At 44.5% G+C, this 19,683-nt stretch overlaps 1 protein-coding gene and 1 long non-coding RNA gene across 7 annotated transcripts; one reads left to right on the top strand and one right to left on the bottom strand.

Annotated features, from left to right (window-relative positions):
- Positions 1–5,277: 5,277 nt before the first annotated feature.
- On the bottom strand, positions 5,278–6,737 carry LOC127305808 (uncharacterized). The gene is made up of 2 exons (XM_051336331.2): positions 5,638–6,737; positions 5,278–5,506 (listed from the first exon to the last, which is right to left on the bottom strand). Exon 1 carries the CDS (start codon positions 6,672–6,674, stop codon positions 5,658–5,660), a length of 1,017 nt encoding a protein of 338 aa, XP_051192291.2. The 5' UTR covers positions 6,675–6,737; the 3' UTR covers positions 5,278–5,506; positions 5,638–5,657.
- Positions 6,738–9,568: 2,831 nt separating this feature from the next.
- LOC127305810 (uncharacterized) lies at positions 9,569–19,171 on the top strand. Of its 6 annotated transcripts, none has more exons than XR_011747725.1 (7): positions 9,569–10,131; positions 13,906–14,242; positions 15,440–15,691; positions 16,293–16,340; positions 17,295–17,500; positions 18,360–18,538; positions 18,639–19,168. It is a non-coding gene; the product is annotated as an uncharacterized lncRNA (long non-coding RNA). The 6 variants fall into 6 exon arrangements; XR_007854183.2 differs by lacking the exon at positions 16,293–16,340 and having other exon boundaries at positions 9,572–10,131; positions 13,906–14,061; positions 14,159–14,242; positions 18,639–19,166; XR_011747722.1 differs by having other exon boundaries at positions 16,293–17,500; positions 18,639–19,171.
- Positions 19,172–19,683: the final 512 nt, after the last annotated feature.

The raw sequence follows: 19,683 nt of genomic DNA, 5'->3' as shown, positions 1-19,683 counted from the left end.
CGCCAATAAATTAGCTGAATAACCTCACCAAATTTCAGTTAATCAGTTCACTAGTTTCTTTTTTTTTTTGGAGCAACCGGCAGGAGCACTGCCTTTTCATTAAGCAAGAGGGAACAACAAGGTCCAAACTATACAAAGAGAGGGCATTTTTAGATTAAGGTGGTAAAAAGCCCAGAACCCACCATGAAGGACGAGCTACCAAAAAAGAGAACTAATCCGGATCGGCCGGGATGGCCGGGCCGAAGCCATTTATAGCACGATCCCTTTGGAGGATATCCTCGTTTGCTATGCTTGCGACCTGAAAGAATTATCAAAGTTCCTCGCTCCGAGAACAAGGTGGCTCATGCGCTTGCTAAGCGCGCCTTTCGGGATCATTCAGATTCCCGCAGTTTGTTCAGATGTAAATCAAACCTGTTGTCTCCTTCGCTTTGTTTATGCAGGACTTCTCTTTGTAATCTCAGTTATCCCTCTGGGAGGCTGCTGGCAGTTCACTGCCAGGCGTGTTAAATAAAGCATCAGTTTGCCAAAAAAAAAAAAAGAAAAAAAAGAAGCAGATGCATGTACTGAACCAGGAGTCCAGGAGACGTCCGCACGCACGAGACGACACGTCACGCAACTATACGAGGGAGATGGATTATAATGCAACGCGTGATGTCACTACCCACTGAATGCATGGTGTGTTGAACTCTTCCTGATAGACGTGGACTCACTCACTCAAAAAAGAATGGGATTGAAGATGGAATTTTTCGACCTGCACGCTTGAAAAACTAGCCGCGCGCCGGCACATGCATGCGATTTTGGCGGTGCTATTTTTTGGCGCTCCGCTTGTACGCCGGAGTTGGACAGAGAAGAAAGTCGTCTGCTCGTGCGTGCGGCAGTCACTTTCTGCGAAAAGACGAGGAAGCGTGAACGTGCCTGCTTCACGGCCTCCCTCCCTTATCAGTTATCACTACGCTAAGTGCTGACTAAAATGGTGGAAAACATGGAAGGATACGTGGTGCACTTGCTTTGGCCCGCGAACACATGATAAAAAAATGGTTTTTCGTTCTCTAAACTGTGGTTTGGGTTCCCCTTTCGTTATAATCATGGTTGTTGCCAAATTTGGCACATGTGGATGTGGCATCCACTGGGGAGTGCATGTGTCCTAGCCGTGCGATGGTTTAATATTCTGGTGTTTTTCCATGTGTGTTTAAACCTTTCTTGTTCAGTGAAGAATACCTTTTTTTAAGAAACCTTTCAAAGAGTGTAGTGCATTCCTGCATCCCGTATAGATAGAATAGACTTCACCCAATTTTAAGGAAAAAATCAGGGCCCAAAAACCATATGCCATGTTTACGAGGAAACCCAGACAAAATTCGCACAATGCCCCCTTTTGTTCCCCTATCTTTTGTCCTAAACATTGATAGAGAAGAAGGGCTGAAGGTGTAGGACGATTGACATGGGCAGACCTTGATGATGGCACAGCGGGGTATGGGGTCACCGTACAAAGACATGTTGATTTGGCGATCTACGGTTTTAGGATTTGGATTAAACGAGAGACCTGAAGTATACTACATGTGTTAAATTTGATAAGACCAATGACCTAAACTCGAAAAATCCAAACACTTATAATGCACGGTAAAAGTACTAAATGATCGTTGTCTAACTATCTATGTGCGGAATTTACCAACAAATCATGATTTTGATATGACTTGAGCATAGACTAGAGATTAGGGACCGAAAGATCTGTCTTGAGAATTTCATGACCGAAATGAACACAACACAGTTAATGTAGTCCACTCTTATCTTTACTAGTCTTGCAATGTTCTTTTTTTAAATGTAAACACATATAATTTTTGGAGGAAACTCCATATATACTACTCAAAAATTTACAAGATGTCCATATATTGCTCAAACTATCCGTGTTCTAAATATGCCACTAAAATCTTGCAATGGATACAATAATTCCACTCTCTACCTGTAAAAAAAATTATTCCACTCTCACCGGTTGATCGTTAGGTGACTATCAAGTGGGTGCAAAGAAGATGAATTTTCCTTTACCCTATTATGTAGATTTTCGGTATCATTTTACCAACACTTTTTTTTGAGAGAGAGAGATAGAGAGTTACCTATACTCTTTCGTGCATGATATAAGCCATCACATTTTGAGTAATTTTGAACACATATTCAAAACAAGTTTCATCATCATAATAATATTTTAGGACCTAATAAACAATCCTTATGCATCAAGATAACAAAAAAAAATCTCTAAGACAGTGAGAGAAGGAGTGCTAAGCACAATGCAAAAACCAACAAACATGCTCGGTGGAGGCTGAAAACTATCAGAAAATTGAAAAACTCTGGAGTGATTATGATGAATTATATTATAACTGAGAAAATCTAGCGGATCCATTTACCCAGAGAATGTGGACGCGGAATGAAGTTGACCTGAAGTTACACCACAAAAGTAACCGGTACCTTCTTGATCGGAGATCCCGTGACTGAAATAGGAAGAACAAGTTGTTGTCCACATTGCTTAGGTTAACAACACATCCACAAACTGTATATCTGGTTGTAGCTGATTGGTTGAAGAAAAATCGGGCACATAAGAGTCGAGTTGAACCTATTCATGTAAATTTTCGTCAAACCAAAAAACTTACTTTATTATATCGTCATTTAAAAAAATATAGCAATCTTCATATCATTTGAGAAAATTTACATGAATAGGTTCAACTTTACTCTTATGTGCCGGATTTTTTTTTCGAAATTTTACAGAACTCATAAGTTCGTTTCTTGCCAGGGTGGCAGGATCTAAATGTTCGCCATTATCTATTTTGCAGGGATCCCCAAAAGTGACCGGGTTCCGGTCGAATCAGATTCGCCGATTTGCAGGAATCTTCCAGTTGGGCTTCAAGCCCAACCCATTGATGAGAGCGGCACGAGCAAATGGGCAGTCAATATTACTGCGCACTTGATGTAGCCTGCCCCTGAATTGCTTCCAGGATACTTCGGAGACAGGAGTACAACATTTGCCATACGCGAAGTGGTAAGCCAAAGCGTCCTTGGTTAGAGATTCCCCAGGTGCCCATAAGAAGTCCTACGAGGCCATGAATGAGTTAGAAAACCTAAGACTAAATAATCTGGATGAAAATAAAACAGTAAGATACACACTGACAGTGAATCCATTCCCACAGCATACCGTATTTCTGAATTGGTGCTAAAAGTATATTGCTCGCGGGCTCCTTGATTGTCCGTGTCTGGGCCTAAAATGAGGTCAAACCTTCCATGGTTTAAGCAACAGAGAAATATGAAAAGGAAAATAACTAGAGGAAGACCAGGACATCTTCATGAGAGGTGTGAAGCTTGGAAAAGCAGCTCGAGCGGATGCCGGACAACGTTCTTCCCTGGAAGGTAATGGTAGATTTCTGGGCAGAGAAAATATTCTACTTCGCACCATCTGATTATGTAAAAGAGTGTATGGAACGTCTTGCAAAAGGTTTCTCACACACATCTGGGTCCTCCTTACTCATGTTGGCATCATCAAGATTAATAGGGATATATAAGAGGACCATGCCCACACCACCTGGAGATCGAGTTGGGAGATATATAAGAGGAACATGACCCGAAGCAATTAACGGTATGGCCTCACAGAATATCAGTCAATCAGTTCACTAGTTTCTCACACACAAGCATGAAACGATGCCAAGCAGTGGGCTGACACATGATCTTGTTTTATCTGAACTTCTGAACTTGTAAAACAAACCAGTTCCCAACTAAACATGGAAGAGTTTTCTCGAGATTGGAAGGGAAAAAAAAACTCCCGGTGAGGCATTTCGACAACGCTTTTTGAGCACAGGCTGTGATCTCCTAGAGAACGAAAATGCATGTCTACATATATGTGGGTGTCCCCGTCTTATCACATGCTGTCCATTCGGTCCTATTTGCATCAACATGCGTGTCTTTGTTTTGCAGAGAACACCTCCCACCAATACATGCTGTCATGGCACAGTCCCTGCCTGTTATGCATACCAAACCTCACCTTTGTAAACTCGTTCCTGTCCAAACCCTAACCATCAACCACTTTTGTTTCAGAATAGTGTAGGACAATATTACTTGAATTAGGACGGTATTAGGCAAAATTAGTTTGCAACCTGGGAGTATTAGAATTCAGTCTTCTAGTCCGTCATGTTCCATGGTAAACAAAGTCCATGAGACCACTTTTTGGTGCAATCTGAACATGGAGAATAATCACCAAAAACCATACATACATACATGATTTTGGGCCACCAAAGCTTATTTCCTCTTGTTTGGAAATTACATATTTTCCACCGGAACAAATCAACATACCCATCGGAGAAAAAATAATAATACATCATCCTAGCAAATGACTTTCGGATATGGGAGCATGCAAGAAAGAGTAGGATCTGGTATTCACTAATATTCAGAGGGAAATCCAACATGAACAAACCAGGATCTAACTAGCGTCCAGGTCAGTGGAGCAAACAGGAGTGAGAAGAATTTGTAACATGAATCTTCCAGCATCCAGATCTCAGGAGGAAGATATGCACTAAACAAAAGTCCCACGAACTGATCTGCACCTTGTATTAATACACCAAATAAATACCCCTGTACAACAAGATGCTCCTTGATAGTGAGAGGAGCAAGTCCCAACGAAGAGGAGCAACCTGGCTGCGCTTTCCGGCCGGCCATGACACGCCTTGGTGGAGCACGGAGCCAGGGAGGGGGAGATCAAAGAGAGCGCCGACGAACGGATCCAAGGACAGGGAGAGAGAGGGAAGCGACCATGGTTGGATCGGCGAAGAGGGGGCCACCGGGGTCACGGATGCGGTGTGAGGGAGATAAAGGGCGGCGCCGCCGTTCATGGAGGCAACAGGGTGAATGGGTGTGGCCTGGGGAGAACGCCATGGTGGAGGACGGAGCTGGGGAGAGAATCAGGGAAGAGATAAGATGCACATGTACAGTTTGCTTCCTATAGGGAGAGGAAGATGGACAAAGTACAGGGTGGTGGAGGCAAAGTAGATACACACGAATCTTGGAGCGCCAACAGCCCTTGGATAAGCCATAGACGCCCACGACTATGTAGAATCACCGCGTTGCCTAGAGAACGTCATTGTTGGTGTCGAGTGGTTCATGCTCTCCTAGCCTGAGGTCGACGGCCTCGTTGTGGCAAGCATTGCACTAGATACACACCATAGTGAACAGACTACATACAGACCAAAATAGATGAATCTAATAAAAGCTAGCACGTCTTATATTAGTGAACGGGGGAAGTATTCATAAAAAAAACCTATTGATATAATTCTGCATTATCTTTTCTGATCCAGCATACAAATCGCGGTAACAAACTATAAAAATCTCGATCTCCCATTGTTGTGGACTTGAGGCTGACGCCAATAAATTAGCTGAATAACCTCACCAAATTTCAGTTAATCAGTTCACTAGTTTCTCACACACAAACACAGGTATAAATCGATGTTAAGCACTGGGCTGACAGATCTTGTTTTACCTGAACTTGTAAAGCAAACCATTAGCCGGCGTACGAAATCCAAACAATGCATTTCAAAACTGGACATGGAAGAGTTCTCTCGAGATTGAAAGTGAGAAGAATCCGGGTGAGGCATTTCACCAAACGCTTACTGGGTAGATATGATGGTATCCTAGTGAACGCCATTGCTGTTGTCGGCTGGGTCGTGCTCTCCTAGCCCGAGGTCGACGGCGTCGTTGTGGTAAGCCTTGCACACGAAGTAAATCACAGGATGCGCCACCAGGGCCGCTACGAGCACCGCGCACAGGGCCGCCACCATCGCGAGCGTCGCGGCCACCTGGAAGCCGAAGCCGAGACCCATCCTGCCGTCGAGGACCAGCGACCCAAACACGGCGTGCACGGACTCGAAGCAGTGGACGAGGAAGGCGAAGACGCCGGCCGCGGGGCAGAAGTTGCCGGCGAGGAGCGCGCTGCTCCTGCTGAAGCACCTCCTGGCGCGCTCGTCGGGCTCCAGCACCGACACAACCGCGGCCAGCTGGTAGTCGGCGCCCATGTAGAGCAGCCCGGCGAGGAACCAGTCGCGGGCGTGGCTGAAGTCCAGCGCGCGGGCTCCCGGCGCGGCGACGAGCCAGACCCACTGGAGCGCGAGCATGGCGGCCCCGGCGGCGCCGCTGTAGAGCAGGACGATGACGAGCGCGTCGAAGACGTTCTCCGCGAGGCGCCTGCACCGGGCCTCCTCGATCAGGCGCTCCACGAGGGCCTCGCGGGCGCGGTCGTCGTCGTGGGCGCAGCAGTAGAAGGACGCGACGGAGATCGCGAAGGAGGCGGCGGTGGAGCACGCGAGGACGATGAGGACGCAGAGGCAGGCGGCCTCGAGGAGGGCGAGGAGGAGGAAGGCGCCCCAGCGGGATCCCCAGGCGTCGGCCAGGCGGGCGACGAGGGTGGCGTGCGCGAGCGAGAGCGCGGAGACGTGGAGGGCCAGGGTGACGACGGTGCCGACGAAGCGCGGGGGCCGGGCGAGGACGACGCGGAGGATCTCGCGGCAGATGCCGGCGATACCGAGGTCCCGGAGGCGGTCCTCCGATGAGGCTGGGCCGGAGCGCCGTGGCGGCGACGGAGGAGGAGGCACCTTGCCGGAGCGGAACATCCAGGCGTAGAAGGCGAAGATGAGGAGCACCTGCGGACTCATGTCGCTGATTTGGTATTTGTTTGCGCACGTGTCACGCTTGGAAAGGGGAGAGAGAAAGGATTTTGACAAGAACAAAGCTGGTAAAGTGCGAGCCGGTTCCGCGCGCCGTCGAAAGTTGATTGGTTCGCAAATGCGAGCCGATGCACTGTAGTACGTCGCGCGGCAAGTTTCGGCAAGGACGGTCACCGGTTCCGCGCTTCTGCTCGTACTTGTACCTTGTCGATCGGGCGACTGAATGCATCGACCCGACGCGCGCCAACGGAATACACGTACGTACCAATGATGTGTATCGATCGATTCCGTCCAGGCGCTTGCCCTCCCGTGCGCGCGCGACACCGGCCGAGTCGATCGATATCCTGGCTTGCTTATTGTTCACGGACGCTTGTTGTTCAGTCTTAAAATGTTCAGTTCAAATACAAACCGTCATCTCTCTACGGTCCTAAAATCAACAATTCTGGACAAGTACATTTACTGCGTAGCTGGACACTAGGTGTTGCATGCGTCCTCTACTAGACTACGGTGTGCCTCCTTGCCGCCAAAAACACTTCACGTACGCCTCTACTAGCTAGCTAGCTTAGCTACTCACTCTTTCTCCAATTAGGATTAGGATGCCTATATAGTTTTTAGTGGAAATCAATCTTTTACAATTTGAGCAACGTACTATATAGAAGAGAATATCAACATCTACAATTTTAAAATTATTTCATGATGGTTCTAAAATTATTAATTTGGGATTATAGATATTATAACTTTTTCTATATAGTTGGTTAAACTTTGAGAAGTTTGACTTTATCCAAATATTATTAGCATCCTATTTTAGGATAGAGGGATTACGCGTGCACGTGTTGCATTTGCTAGCTATGTCTAATCCGGCCTCCACTAACAACTTGTATAACACTTGATTTATATAGAATCAGTGCTTCACCACGTCATCAACGGTGGTGCTCGAGCCGAAGGAGGTGATCGAAGTGATTTTTATGGCCCCCTAGCATGTTTTGGTTCTCTGACGAGACTATCACCATCTAGCTACTCGTTAGAGAATCCCACGATGGACGACCTCCTTAGTGTCACCGAAGGAGGTGTGTCTCCATCTGGGTGGATCGAGGTGAGGATGCGAGAGATGGGCAAGGAGCGTTGACCCATGAAGAAACAATAGTTATGTTCATGCTACTCTAGCACATGGGATAATATGGACTGTTTCCCACACATAAACTAACACACCTTCTTGGGTTTCACCATGAAGATAGTCTCCGCTCTCAAAACAATGCCATCAACAAGGACATTGCCAGGCACAACCAGTTAAGGCCAAACCTTAGGTTTTCACCCTGAAAGGTAAGACTCTGAACTTCACATGTGCTGCCACCCCCACTTTCATACCACTGCTGCGAAATCCGGAACACCAAGCAAGCCCCTCAACAGCGCAAAGACTTGAACCTCCATTAGCTAGTCCTCCAAACCGGTCTTCATGGTATTCTCTTCTTCTGACTTCAACGTGGATCAGCTGTCACTTGATGTCAACACAGAAAAGAGCTTCACGCAGCTCCCTCAAGAACCAAACAGTCGGAATAAAAGCATGGGTGCGCACGACCGAATACCACCGATCCAACAAACACCAGGCAATAGAAGCACTATTACATTTGCCGGTGGCGCCTTCCGAAACTCAACACTCTAGCCAGATCATGAAGGGCAGGCCTCTGGCAGGTCTTCATCTTCGCCCAAGAGAGACCCTAGGACCGCCGCCTTTATTCAGGTCGGGGCCCCACGCCGCCGACCATCCCAGGCCGGCCAATGTTGCCGCCGGATACACCAAGCGCAGATCACGTAGTCCGGAGACAGCGCTCACGCCTGGGCAACGCCGCAGTCGAACAGCCAGCCCACCACCGCCGGTCGCCGATACCACGGAGATGCGAGGAGAAGAGGACCTAGGGTTTCCCCTTGCATGCTGCCTCCACCCGTACCTCTGCTGCCGGCATGGCACCACAAACGGGGCGCGAACCACCACCTCGTCGTCCATCGTGCCGCCACCGAGCCGAGCCCGAGCGCTGCCACCGAGGCCCCCGACGAGAAGGCCGCACCCTGGTCCGAGGAGGGAGACCCGCGTCCACCCCCCGCGCGCGAGAGGACGAGAGGTCCCCGCCGCTGCCGACCAGGCTTCGCCTAGCCGCGCGCCCCTGGCGGTGGCGAGGGAGGGGAGGGGGAGAGAGGGGTGGCGGCGGCGCTGTTTTAGGGTTTTCTCCCGACCGTCACGTGGGGGCGGCTCGGGAGCAACAATGAACTGCTAATACCCACGTACTATATCCATCACAACTAGCTAGTAGTACATCGTCACGTATGCATGCATGTGCATGAATTGCTCTCACGTAGCACACGAGTTGGATTATTTTTTAGGGGAATCCATCAAACATCAGTACAAGAACCAGTCGGTCACACTTCACTAGGCACCAATATTTTTTTTGCAAGCACAGGCTCTCTGGACTCCGGAGTTACAAAGACTACCCACAATGGGAGTATTATAGATAGTATCATGCATTCCATGCATGTAAAATGCTGATGTGGCAGTGCAATTAAGGATGAAAGAGAGTGTACTAGTATCATAGGTAGATACCGTATCATATATAGCACATACTACTAGAAAAAATAATGCCAAGTAAATCGTGTACACATATTTGCATTGAGATTCTACAAAACAATTAATATATAAAGACTAGTATATGATACCATGCATTGTGGAGATTGTGACTAGTTGAATGTAAGTACTGAAAGAAAACTCAAAAGCTCTCGATTGCAGCGCAAGATACACAATTATGAAAGAGAGGCAATTATGAGTTGGATAGGCACGCGCGAGGCGTTGCTTTGGGCGCTTAATTTTAGATGCAGTTATGGATCGCCGGCGAAGTCGAACCGTGACTTGTGTCGTCCGGCCAATAAAATTGCAAAGAGTGCCCGTGAATCACCACAAAATGAGCGCGGCTGCAGAAAACACAAAATTTACTCGCTAGCAAGCCACTCACCAATCCACCAGGCCGCATCTCTCCTTGCTCGCGTCGTCTCCCCTCCCTAGCTATCGGCTGATCCCCCTTTGCGCCGCCACCTTCACAGCTCGATTCCGGACAGCTCCGGCAAGGCCTCAAGCCGCTGATCTACGCCCCAACACCAGATCATCCTCCTCCATAGGCTCCACATCGTAAAGCCTTCAATCTGCAAACCCCCGACGAACCCTTGACGCCCCAACACACCAAATCCTACCCAGCTCCCGGTCGATACCCTCTGCACCACCGCCATGTTTTGACGTGCGCGTGGAGTTCTCCGTCGGCTGCTCAGCTCGGCTCCCTCTGCATCCATCCCCGCAACTCCATCCGCCAATAGCGTCCGGGACGACGCCTCGGATGTCCATCACGGCCGTCGTCGGCAGCCCGGCCGGCTCCCCTCTCCAGAGGTGCATGCTCAACAGCTCAAGGTACCACTCAGTCGTGGTTTGGTCCTGGCCCATGCGTGTTTGCCTTGTTTGTATTAGGGCTTCATTATTAATTCTAGCTTTTTCTCAAGCCAGAAGGGATGCTATTCAATTATGGATTTGTGTCATTGTGTGCTATGTGCGTGCGTTGGGTTGGGTTCAGGGTTTGGTGTCTCTTCGTTGCAAAAATTGAAGAATAGATAAAGCATAAATTGCATGAGCAATCACAAACGCATATCTCTACTAATAAATTTGCAAACCGACCGGTATGTGTACGTCGTCCGCTGCTAGATTTTTTTTTGTTCAGACGGGCTTAATTCGTGGAATAAAAAGAACTATGAGTCGCCATGGTTTGCTGAATAGCTGAAGTTGTTTTCTCTGCCAGCTGCACTGAATAGACTCGCCCATGTGAATCAGGTGGTGGGCATTCATGTAAGAATTTTATTTCACATTTGCCGGCGGAGGAGAAGAGGATTGAGTGGACAAATAAGATGGATTCAGGTACAGAACAAATTAAGGGCTGCGAGAATTTCCATAGAGCTATTCGCGCGTTTGTTGCTTGATTAGAGGAGGATGGGGCGACTGTGTTTTATAAATATGCTATTCGTGCATTCTATAGGAGAGAAAAAGACAGAGGTAGACAAAGGGCAAGATTTGATGTTAGTCGTATTTGTAATGATCAGACAACCTGTCCATCCACCCGGCACATTTCCAAAAAGACTCGAAATTAGGGGAATCTAAAGGCAGGCAAGAAGAACAAAGGTTATAAATGTCGATGCATCTAAAGCTATTCTGAATTTCTGATGTTAATGCCTCAGTGGTACCTTCCAAAATATTTCCGTGGCTACAAGTATTTTTTTTTTTTGGTACTACCTGATTCGCTCACACTGTCATAAACCTTGGATAGACTAGCAAATCGGGGAGTCCTGTATAACAACAGTTCCTCGTGGGGAGTAGTATGCAGCCCATCTTGATGGCATGAGTCTACAAATTCTCCACTAGATGATGTGAAAGTAGTATACATCAATAGAAATGGTTGCAAGTGCTCATAAGTTTCTGTGTTATGCCTTGGATACACATGATGAAAACAGACAAGATTGACACTAAGCAATGCTCTTTTCGTTTTCTTTTGAGATAATTATTGCATAGTGCACCGAGTGGACTAATATACTAATTAAAACCCAACATATATTAAATTATTCGTCTACAACTAAAATAAGGATAAAACCTAACATGCTTGTATGGGAAAGCTCATACATATATTGGAGCACACATATATTTTTTCTTTACCGGTTGCAACACGGGAAACTTTGCTACCGATTAATCCCCACCTGAATCTTTATATATCAGAAGGCCCAAAATGGCAAGCATGCGTTTTACAAGGTGACGTATCCAGGCTAAACACAACAAAGAGGAGGGGGAGGGGGGAAGCTATTCCATGTTCTGGTGTGCTATTTATGTTATAGTAATCTTGAACTTTGTTTAATTAGGCTAAGTTCAAATCTTGCTGGTGATATGGTAATAGTGCTTATGTGCCATGCATGAAGGTCAAGTCCGTTCAGACCTTGTACTTAGCCATGTACCTATGTGAGATTAGTCCTAGCAGGTACTAGTAGGTTTGTTGGTTTAGGTTGGTTGTGTTAGTTTCTAAACGGAAGACCCTCCGGCGCAGCTTTATATATAAAGCCTCACATGGCAGCAATAAAGTCTCGGATAGAACACCCCACACCCACCGCACCACCAAGGTTCGAAACAAGTTGGAATCGGTTTAGATATTGGTTGCAGCGATGACTGTACGTTTGAGACTAGTATGTCTCATTCTAGGCTATCAACTCGATCTAGAATATCGCGATCAAGTCCTATATCTGTTGAAAGGTCCATTTTAGAAAAGAGCCCCCAAATAAAGTTGATTACTTCACTATCTTGTCTAATAGAAAAGAGCCCCCAAATAAAGTTGATTACTTCACTATCTTGTCTAATAGAAAAGAGCCCCCAAATAAAGTTGATTACTTCACTATCTTCTACCAGCTGCTCATCTAATTCTTGGCTAATAGAAAAGAGCCCCCAAATAAAGTTGATTACTTCACTATCTTGTTGTGAGAGTGGATAAATATAGTTGGTTTATATTCACAGTAAATTATCTTTTTCTCATGTGGATGCAGTTCTTGGTTTATGCAGTGTATTAGCTCCCTTTTTTAAATTCGGAACAACTGTTGTGCAATAATTGATTCACAAATTTGGCACGCAAAAGTTGGATACATATGTATGATGGTGTCCTGGTTCATTAATTTTAAATATGCTATGACCAATGGACGTGGTCGCCATCAAGGAGATCATACACTTGTTCGGCAGAGCTTCAGGTCTCCATGTCAATTACAACAAGATCTCTGCATCTCTCCTGCCATGCAGCGATGAGGAAGCCGCTCATGTCGCCCAGCACCTGGCCTGCCACCTTGTCGAGCTCCCCATCACATACTTAGGTATTCCCCTACACACACGCCAACCTACCGTTGCTCCTGGAAGGCAAGCTGATGTCGCGACCTGGGCGCCTAGCCTTTGTCAAACCCGTGCTTGGGGCCATGCCACTGCATCAATAGCTGGTCCACGCGCTTCCTAAGAAGATCCTCAAGCAATTCGAGAAGATCTAGAGGGACTTCCTCAGGGCTGGCCGCGCGGAAGCCAATGGCAGCCACTGCCACATCAACTGGCGCCGTGTCCGCCGGCCTATTTTGATGGGTGGCCTTGGCGTACACGACTTGGAATGCACCAGCCTTGTGCTACGCTTGAGATGGCTATGGTTCGCGCGTACCAATGACAACCGAGCATAGAGCAGTCTCGACCTGCAATTCGCAGCTGCGAAGCGCGATCTCTACTTTGCCTCCACCACGATGTCGCTGGGCACTGAAAAACGAGCTTTGTTTTGGGAGGATCGATGGATCACCTGATGTGTAGTATATGAGTGCGTTCGATCAGTACTGTTTCCGATGGTTTGCGAGACAATACCTGGGCCAGGGACATTCATGGGGTCCTAGGCATACACGAAATCGGGAAATACTTGTTGCAATGGCACATTGTTGAGCACACCTTACTCACATACGTGCCATACAACCTACTGTAGAAGTGGACTATGAGTGGCGCTTCCACGGTTCCGCCTCACCGCCATCCTGGAGGATGATCTAGAAATAATGGGCACCTCCACGTGTCAAAATTTTCCATTGGCTTGCCGACCTGGACGGGTCCTGGAGTGCTGATCGGCTTGCTCAACGAAGACTGCAACATTTCATTGCATGCCCTTGGCCCCGGAAATGATCCACCACTTGCTTGTGGAGTGCTCTTTCACCAGACAAGTTTGGCACGAGGTCCTTGCCTGGCGGCGCTTGTCATGCGACGCGCCAAGCACGACACTGCCTCCCTGCTGGACTAGTGTATGGAAACAGCTCAATGACTGCGTCTGCCAGCCGTTCATCAACACTAGAGTTGCCCCAAGAACTGCAGGATTTTTTTCAACTTTGTTGCCTATTTTTGTAAGATGAATATTAGAGCTGCTAAAATGGTATCAATGATAATGAGTAGGTCCAGAATTGTTTCTATTTAATATCTGCAAATTATTTATCAAAAAATGGGGACTTAGACATGTAGAACACCCATACATTCTAGAATGTGTCATTTATGATTAGCCCTTTATTTCTCATCTTTATACAATTGTGTATTGTTTTTGTTTCTATGTTATATTTAGTTGTTTACTACTTTTAAGTAATTATTATTTCCAACTTACAGAAACCATGGAACCTCAGGTTAGGAAAGATGTCGCTCACTGCTTAGATGCAGCGCTAGTGGTTATGGTGATGTCTCCGTGCCCAGTAGCCATGGATGTCGCTGTCCTGCTGCTCAGCCATGGAAAACCTGAGCATCTCCATAAAGTACGGCGTCAAGGTAATCTCCCTCTCCTTGTTCCTGAAAGTGAGTTATGTTCGTGTTGGTCTGAATTAGTTGCTTTTTTTGTTGGTTCTTGCTGGTCATGTACACTAAGAGACCAGCCATGGTCATGGATTTGGATGTCAACTACCCGCCTCAAGCACAAATGCTTCGCCAAGAACAAATCTTATGCCGCCAGGTTGCTAATTACTTCCTACCCATAGTAATAACTTCTTTTATTTGTACCATCTACTCATGTAATAATCTCTTCTTTTATTTCTACCAGCTGCCCTGAAAATATTTCTTCTCTATTTTCATTGTTAGAGGGGATTCATATATATTTTCATCTTTCAACAGCTCACTTTCTAAATGTATGGATGAATCTGGTTTTTGAATAGTCCCCCCGAATAGAGTTGATTCCTTCTCTATTTCCTTACTAGAGTGGATTCATGTATATTTTCACAGTACATTAGCTCACTTTCTACGTGGATGGATACATTTAGTTTGTGAATAATTCCCATGTTTCTTTTGGTAAGTTAAAGTGCATTCCCTACCTAGGTATACCTTCTTATGTTCATACAACTATCAATGTTTACTTCGGTTGATTTAGAGTTGGCAGATCTTAATAAAAGTAATTTTGTTCTTAAAAATGAATTTGTAGTAATGAATCTTAATTAAACACTGTAGGCTGCAATGATGTGCTTTGGGTTTCAAACTTGTATTCTGCAAGGTTTGCACTGTCAATAATGAAAAAAGGCCTTATTTTGATTTATAGGCTAAATTATTCGAGGAGAGAGCATTCTCTAAATTAGCTCTTTCTATTACATTTTATTAATTGTTTTGCAATCTGCACTCGTAAAAAAAATCTCCAATCAATAACAAGCACATGTTTATGCATTATGCTTTTGCTGACTATGCAATCCTAAATGGTGGGTTCTCTGATTGTTCACTATGTTCTTGTTCAATGAGGAATAGGTTAGGGAGTTCTATCCCTGGGTCAAAAAAATTGTAGCACGGAATTGGACGGTGTTTGTGTCTTGGGGAAACTGTGCATGCACTTCGCACAAGAGAGAATAGATCAGTTTGTGCGACATGATCCAGAATTTACACATCTTTTCTCTAGTTTGCACCTATGTTGTTCATTACTGCTGGTATGGCATTTGTGTTGCTCTGCGTCAAATTAAATCGGTGAGCTATGCCCTTCATATTTTATTTGCAATGTAACCATGCAATGCGATGCAAACCACCAAGTTTTGACATCAACTGCCATGCTTCCCGTGGGAGTCCAATGAGAGCTTGAAGTGAAACATTTATGTATTTGGTTGTGGATTTGGAGTTCATAGTAGTCAAGTAGCTAGTGTACTAAAGAGCTCGTCTGCTTGTGGCTGAATTGCAGGTCAATAGTTTTGTTCACATCACAACAGAAGATTCTCATCATTGAGATGAGCATCCTGAAAACCAAATTCATCATGGTGTTTCAGTATACGAAGGGCATAGCTTACGACTCCATCATCGGCAGCTACCACACTCCTGATGACGCCGGAGAAGACTCTGCCAACGTCCTACTGGTCGGCCTTTGACGACCTCAGGCACGGAGGTGACCAGGATGGATATGCTCACCCGCATCACCATCAAATACGAAGTTGAGGTATTCCACTCCGTCCACCCATGTTACTGTTGTCTGGTTCCTGCTAAGTTTTGTGAATGGTGTGCATCATGTTCTTGCTCTATCCAATGCATTGTATGGATGATCAATTATTTAGTCCAGTTGTCAGAAATTTTGATAGGAAATTAGGAGATGGAGTTTATCTCTTCAGACAATGTGACAATGCTCCGCACAAAAAAAGTACTTGTCTGTGACTAGATCTAGAATTTACCCACATTTTTGGTAGTATGTGGCCTAGTGCTGACATGAATAGACTATTGTCCCTCACCACCAGTGGTGTGTCCATGATTTTGTATGTGATTGTGGGTCAATAATTCCCATTCAACCTTTTGTCTCCTAAATGCTGCATCTGCTCTATTCCCTGCTCAAGATATACTGCATCTGCTCTATTCCCTGCTTAGGAGGGTCCAAACCCAAGAGCTTGAGTTGGTAATCTGGGTGCTAGCCTAGAAATTCTGGTGGCATTGCGTGTGGCTCAGGGGTGCTAGTTCTGCTTCTTAATACGTATACATATCATGGCTTGTTAATCTTGATTTCTCTTACCTTGAGAATATCGTATAATACTTAAAAGGTCGATTGATAGGTTGGGCTTTCGACTAGATCGAGCATGCTTGCGGATTTTGTTGGCTTGGTAAGAATTCAACATGTAATGATTTTTTTGGTAACTTTCCTCTACTAATAATGTTGGCATTAATATCCTAAATGGTGGAAAGTAAAGATCATAGTTACCGAATTTTATGCTTATATGTGGTGATCCAATTTACATGTACTAGAGTTCGTTTTTTCTGTGCGTAATTACTGTACCAACTTGTTGTGTTGACTGCTTCATATTTGTAAAAAGGAGCACAAAAGCTGAGTTATTAATTACTAGTATTAATTTTTTTGTCTCGTGTACCAATGTTTGCGCATGATAGACTTATGTTATTCACCAATGTGTATCATCATGTGAAATGTTAAGTATTTGTGATTGAAGCAAGCAAGCAGTGTTAAGCTAGTTTTCTACTAGTTGACACTTGGCAGTATGTTCCATTCTTTGCTCTCATTTCGTGCACTCCCAAGTCTACAAGCATGCAAGGTCCTTTATGCTTTCATTCTTAATAGTTAAACGACAATACAGAGTAATAGATAATAGAAAATATAAACATTCCCTACTTGGAAGTCTTACTACCAAAAATCATCTTTTTACAGTTGCACTTCATAAAATTTAGTACCAGAAACTGCTTTCTATATAGGTGATTCACAACTTCAAAATCAGTTGTTTTGGTCCGTATTATAAGTTTTGATTGCTGCTGTGATACATGAGAAGAAAAAAAAAGAGCTCATATGTGAATTATGCTATATAGAGTAGCTATTGGATTGGGTAATAGGACATGGTTGCTACTTTCAGTCCTTGATAGCGCGGACTTTATCCATGTAAAGAACATTTAGAAATTTATAACTCGATCTTAGCATTTGGGCATTTAGTTTGTTATTGCCTTCACAATGGTATTATCTTGATTTTTTACTCTGGTATTGAACATGCATATCTTTTACTTTTATGCCTTGCCAAAAAATGGCATGTGCATAAATTATGTATCTGTGGCAGGTCACCAAATGGGTCTCGCACCATTTGTCCAATGAGTTCTGCAGAGGAAGATACGGCTCACTGTTGTTGTTACTGTAGAGGATGTCTCCCTTGTTGCTGATGCAGCTGTCATGTCCCACGGCTCGACCGTTGATGACCAATGCTTCATTGAGTTAGAGGATTGTAGGAACCCGCACGCCGGCATCACCATCAAGCATGTTGTCTAGGTAATCTCACTCTCAACCATGGCGGTTTGGTATGTATGATTGCTACAGATAGTAATTTGTGTGCATTATGTTCTTTCTCAAAACGAGTAATACGTTGTGGTAAAGTTATGTTTCTTTAAAAAAATTGGTAGGAAAGTTGGATGTTAAGTGTGAATGTAGTTTAGCAAAAGGAGATTGCACTTTCTGCAACCATCCAGAATTTACACTTGTTTCATGAGATTAAAAGTTGCATAGAGCACTAGTGTTTGTATGGCGTAGATATTTATCTGTGTATATAGTAATTGTTGTGATGATGATAACACAATGTACTGCATGCTGAAAAAATCTTGAGATATTCTTGATGTTTATATAAAAACACAATCTACGATATGCTTATATACACCTAAGATCAACTTATCTACATATTGCTTGTATGAACGAAACATACAATAGTCATCGTTTATGTTATTGTTGAATGTTTCCTACTATTTTATCTTAGGCCAGGTCGTGGATGTATGGTGTGATACTATTCGACTTGAAACGGTTACTATTGCGGTTGAACTAATTAGGAGTCAAGCAATGTAGTATTGTGGTATTTAAGAGTTTTTTTAGATAGATCTGCTGTATATAACTGCATCTGTTGATTCGTGGTTACTCTAAATTGATCTTGAAAGTCCTAAAAATTGCTATATTTGTAACTTCTGTGAACATGCTTAGTTACTCCAAGAATTGCATAATCTACTAGAGGTAGTGAAGTATTATTTGACCTCACAATCATCACGTGGTAGTATATGAAATTATAAAGAATCATAATTGTTGAATAGTGCTTTCTTGTGCCGTGGAGTGACTCATTCTTTTGTTTTGTTTTTTTGCCGTGCAGCCTAGCTTCTTGTTCAAGTTGGTAGTCACATGCAACACTGGTGCAATTAGCTGTTTGCCATGGCGCTGCCTCATGTTGTCCTGCATGACCGAGCTGCATGTGTTGTGCATGTGATGCTGTGAAACTCCTGTCAGATCTAGGCCATACTGGAACATGGTTTTTCTCCAACACGATTCCCAGTAATAGCTTGTATTACGCTTGGCATCTAGAGCTTTCTGTTGCTAGTATGTCATCGGTTGTCTCGTCATAACTATAAATCCTATGGTTTTCTCTTTTCAGATCCATCATGAAAAATGTCACGAGTAGTGTGGCTGGAATCAAGAAGGCTACAGTCACCACCATGAAGATGCTAATAGATACTCTGGGAATTTTTCTCTTGCTTGTCCTACGCCATTTATAAACTCTGCATGGAGATGATTAAGATGACATGAATGTACCAGATATGCATGTTTGCTGCTGGCCATGCTTCACGATCTGGACCCTGCATGTTCAGAGAGCAAGGCTTACTTAGAAGTAGCGAAGAATGATCCTAATTTTTCATAGTCTCTCATACATGAACTTGAGCAACTCTACAATATTTATATTTGTTGGTTGGATGAGCGTCCCATTTTGGTGATGAAGAAGCCATGGGCTGGCTGGAGTCCATGTGTTACTACTAGTAGGTTTTGTGCCAATTCACACTAAATGTATTTTTCACGATTTTGAGGCAGCACGTGTAGAGAACAAGTTGTGTGTATAAGATTGGAAATCGGTGGATTTATCTCTAATTACTTGTTGGCAGTTGCCATCAGTTTGCTCCATCAAGTTAATTTTGATAGGAATGAAATCTTTCTCGTTTTTCTCTCTGGCAACATGATCAAATAGTTTTCTAGTAATGAAGATATTGTTTTTCTCTCCATCATCAAGTTATGAACAACTTAATGGCTGTTCGATTCTGACTAGATTCATTGAACCTACACATACATATCGTGCAGTTAACCCCCGGTAGTTACGGGATCCCCAGTAGACAAGGAAATTAATTACTCCTTTCGGCTCTAATTACTATTTAGATTAATGTACCAAAATTTGGTAAGAGTGTTTGGAAAAGTGCCTCGTGGCTGCAGGTGCTGGTGAAAATGACGCTCCATAGGTTTCGATTTTGGTCACACGAAACTAATTAAGGCATAAACAACCAATACCGTTGTCGTAAAAGCCTGAAGCTGTCGTATGAAAAGGCAGTGGAGCTGTCTATTGTAAGCAATCTTACCATAGTGAAAATAAAACATCTGACATCGTAGCGACGTTGTAGTTTCTTCAAGCCTGGTAGCTTCAACTTAGACAAGAC

This window comes from Lolium perenne, chromosome 6 (genome assembly GCF_019359855.2).
Source record: "Lolium perenne isolate Kyuss_39 chromosome 6, Kyuss_2.0, whole genome shotgun sequence".
In the NCBI taxonomy this organism is placed as follows: domain Eukaryota; kingdom Viridiplantae; phylum Streptophyta; class Magnoliopsida; order Poales; family Poaceae; genus Lolium; species Lolium perenne.
The sequence above is the reverse complement of the archived record's forward strand: the minus strand, read 5'-3'. Positions and strand labels throughout refer to the sequence as shown.

What these genes read in the sequence shown, in the direction of transcription:
- LOC127305808 (XM_051336331.2), bottom strand. Translation starts at nt 6,674, where the DNA reads ATGAGTCCGCAGGTGCTCCTCATCTTCGCCTTCTACGCCTGGATGTTC.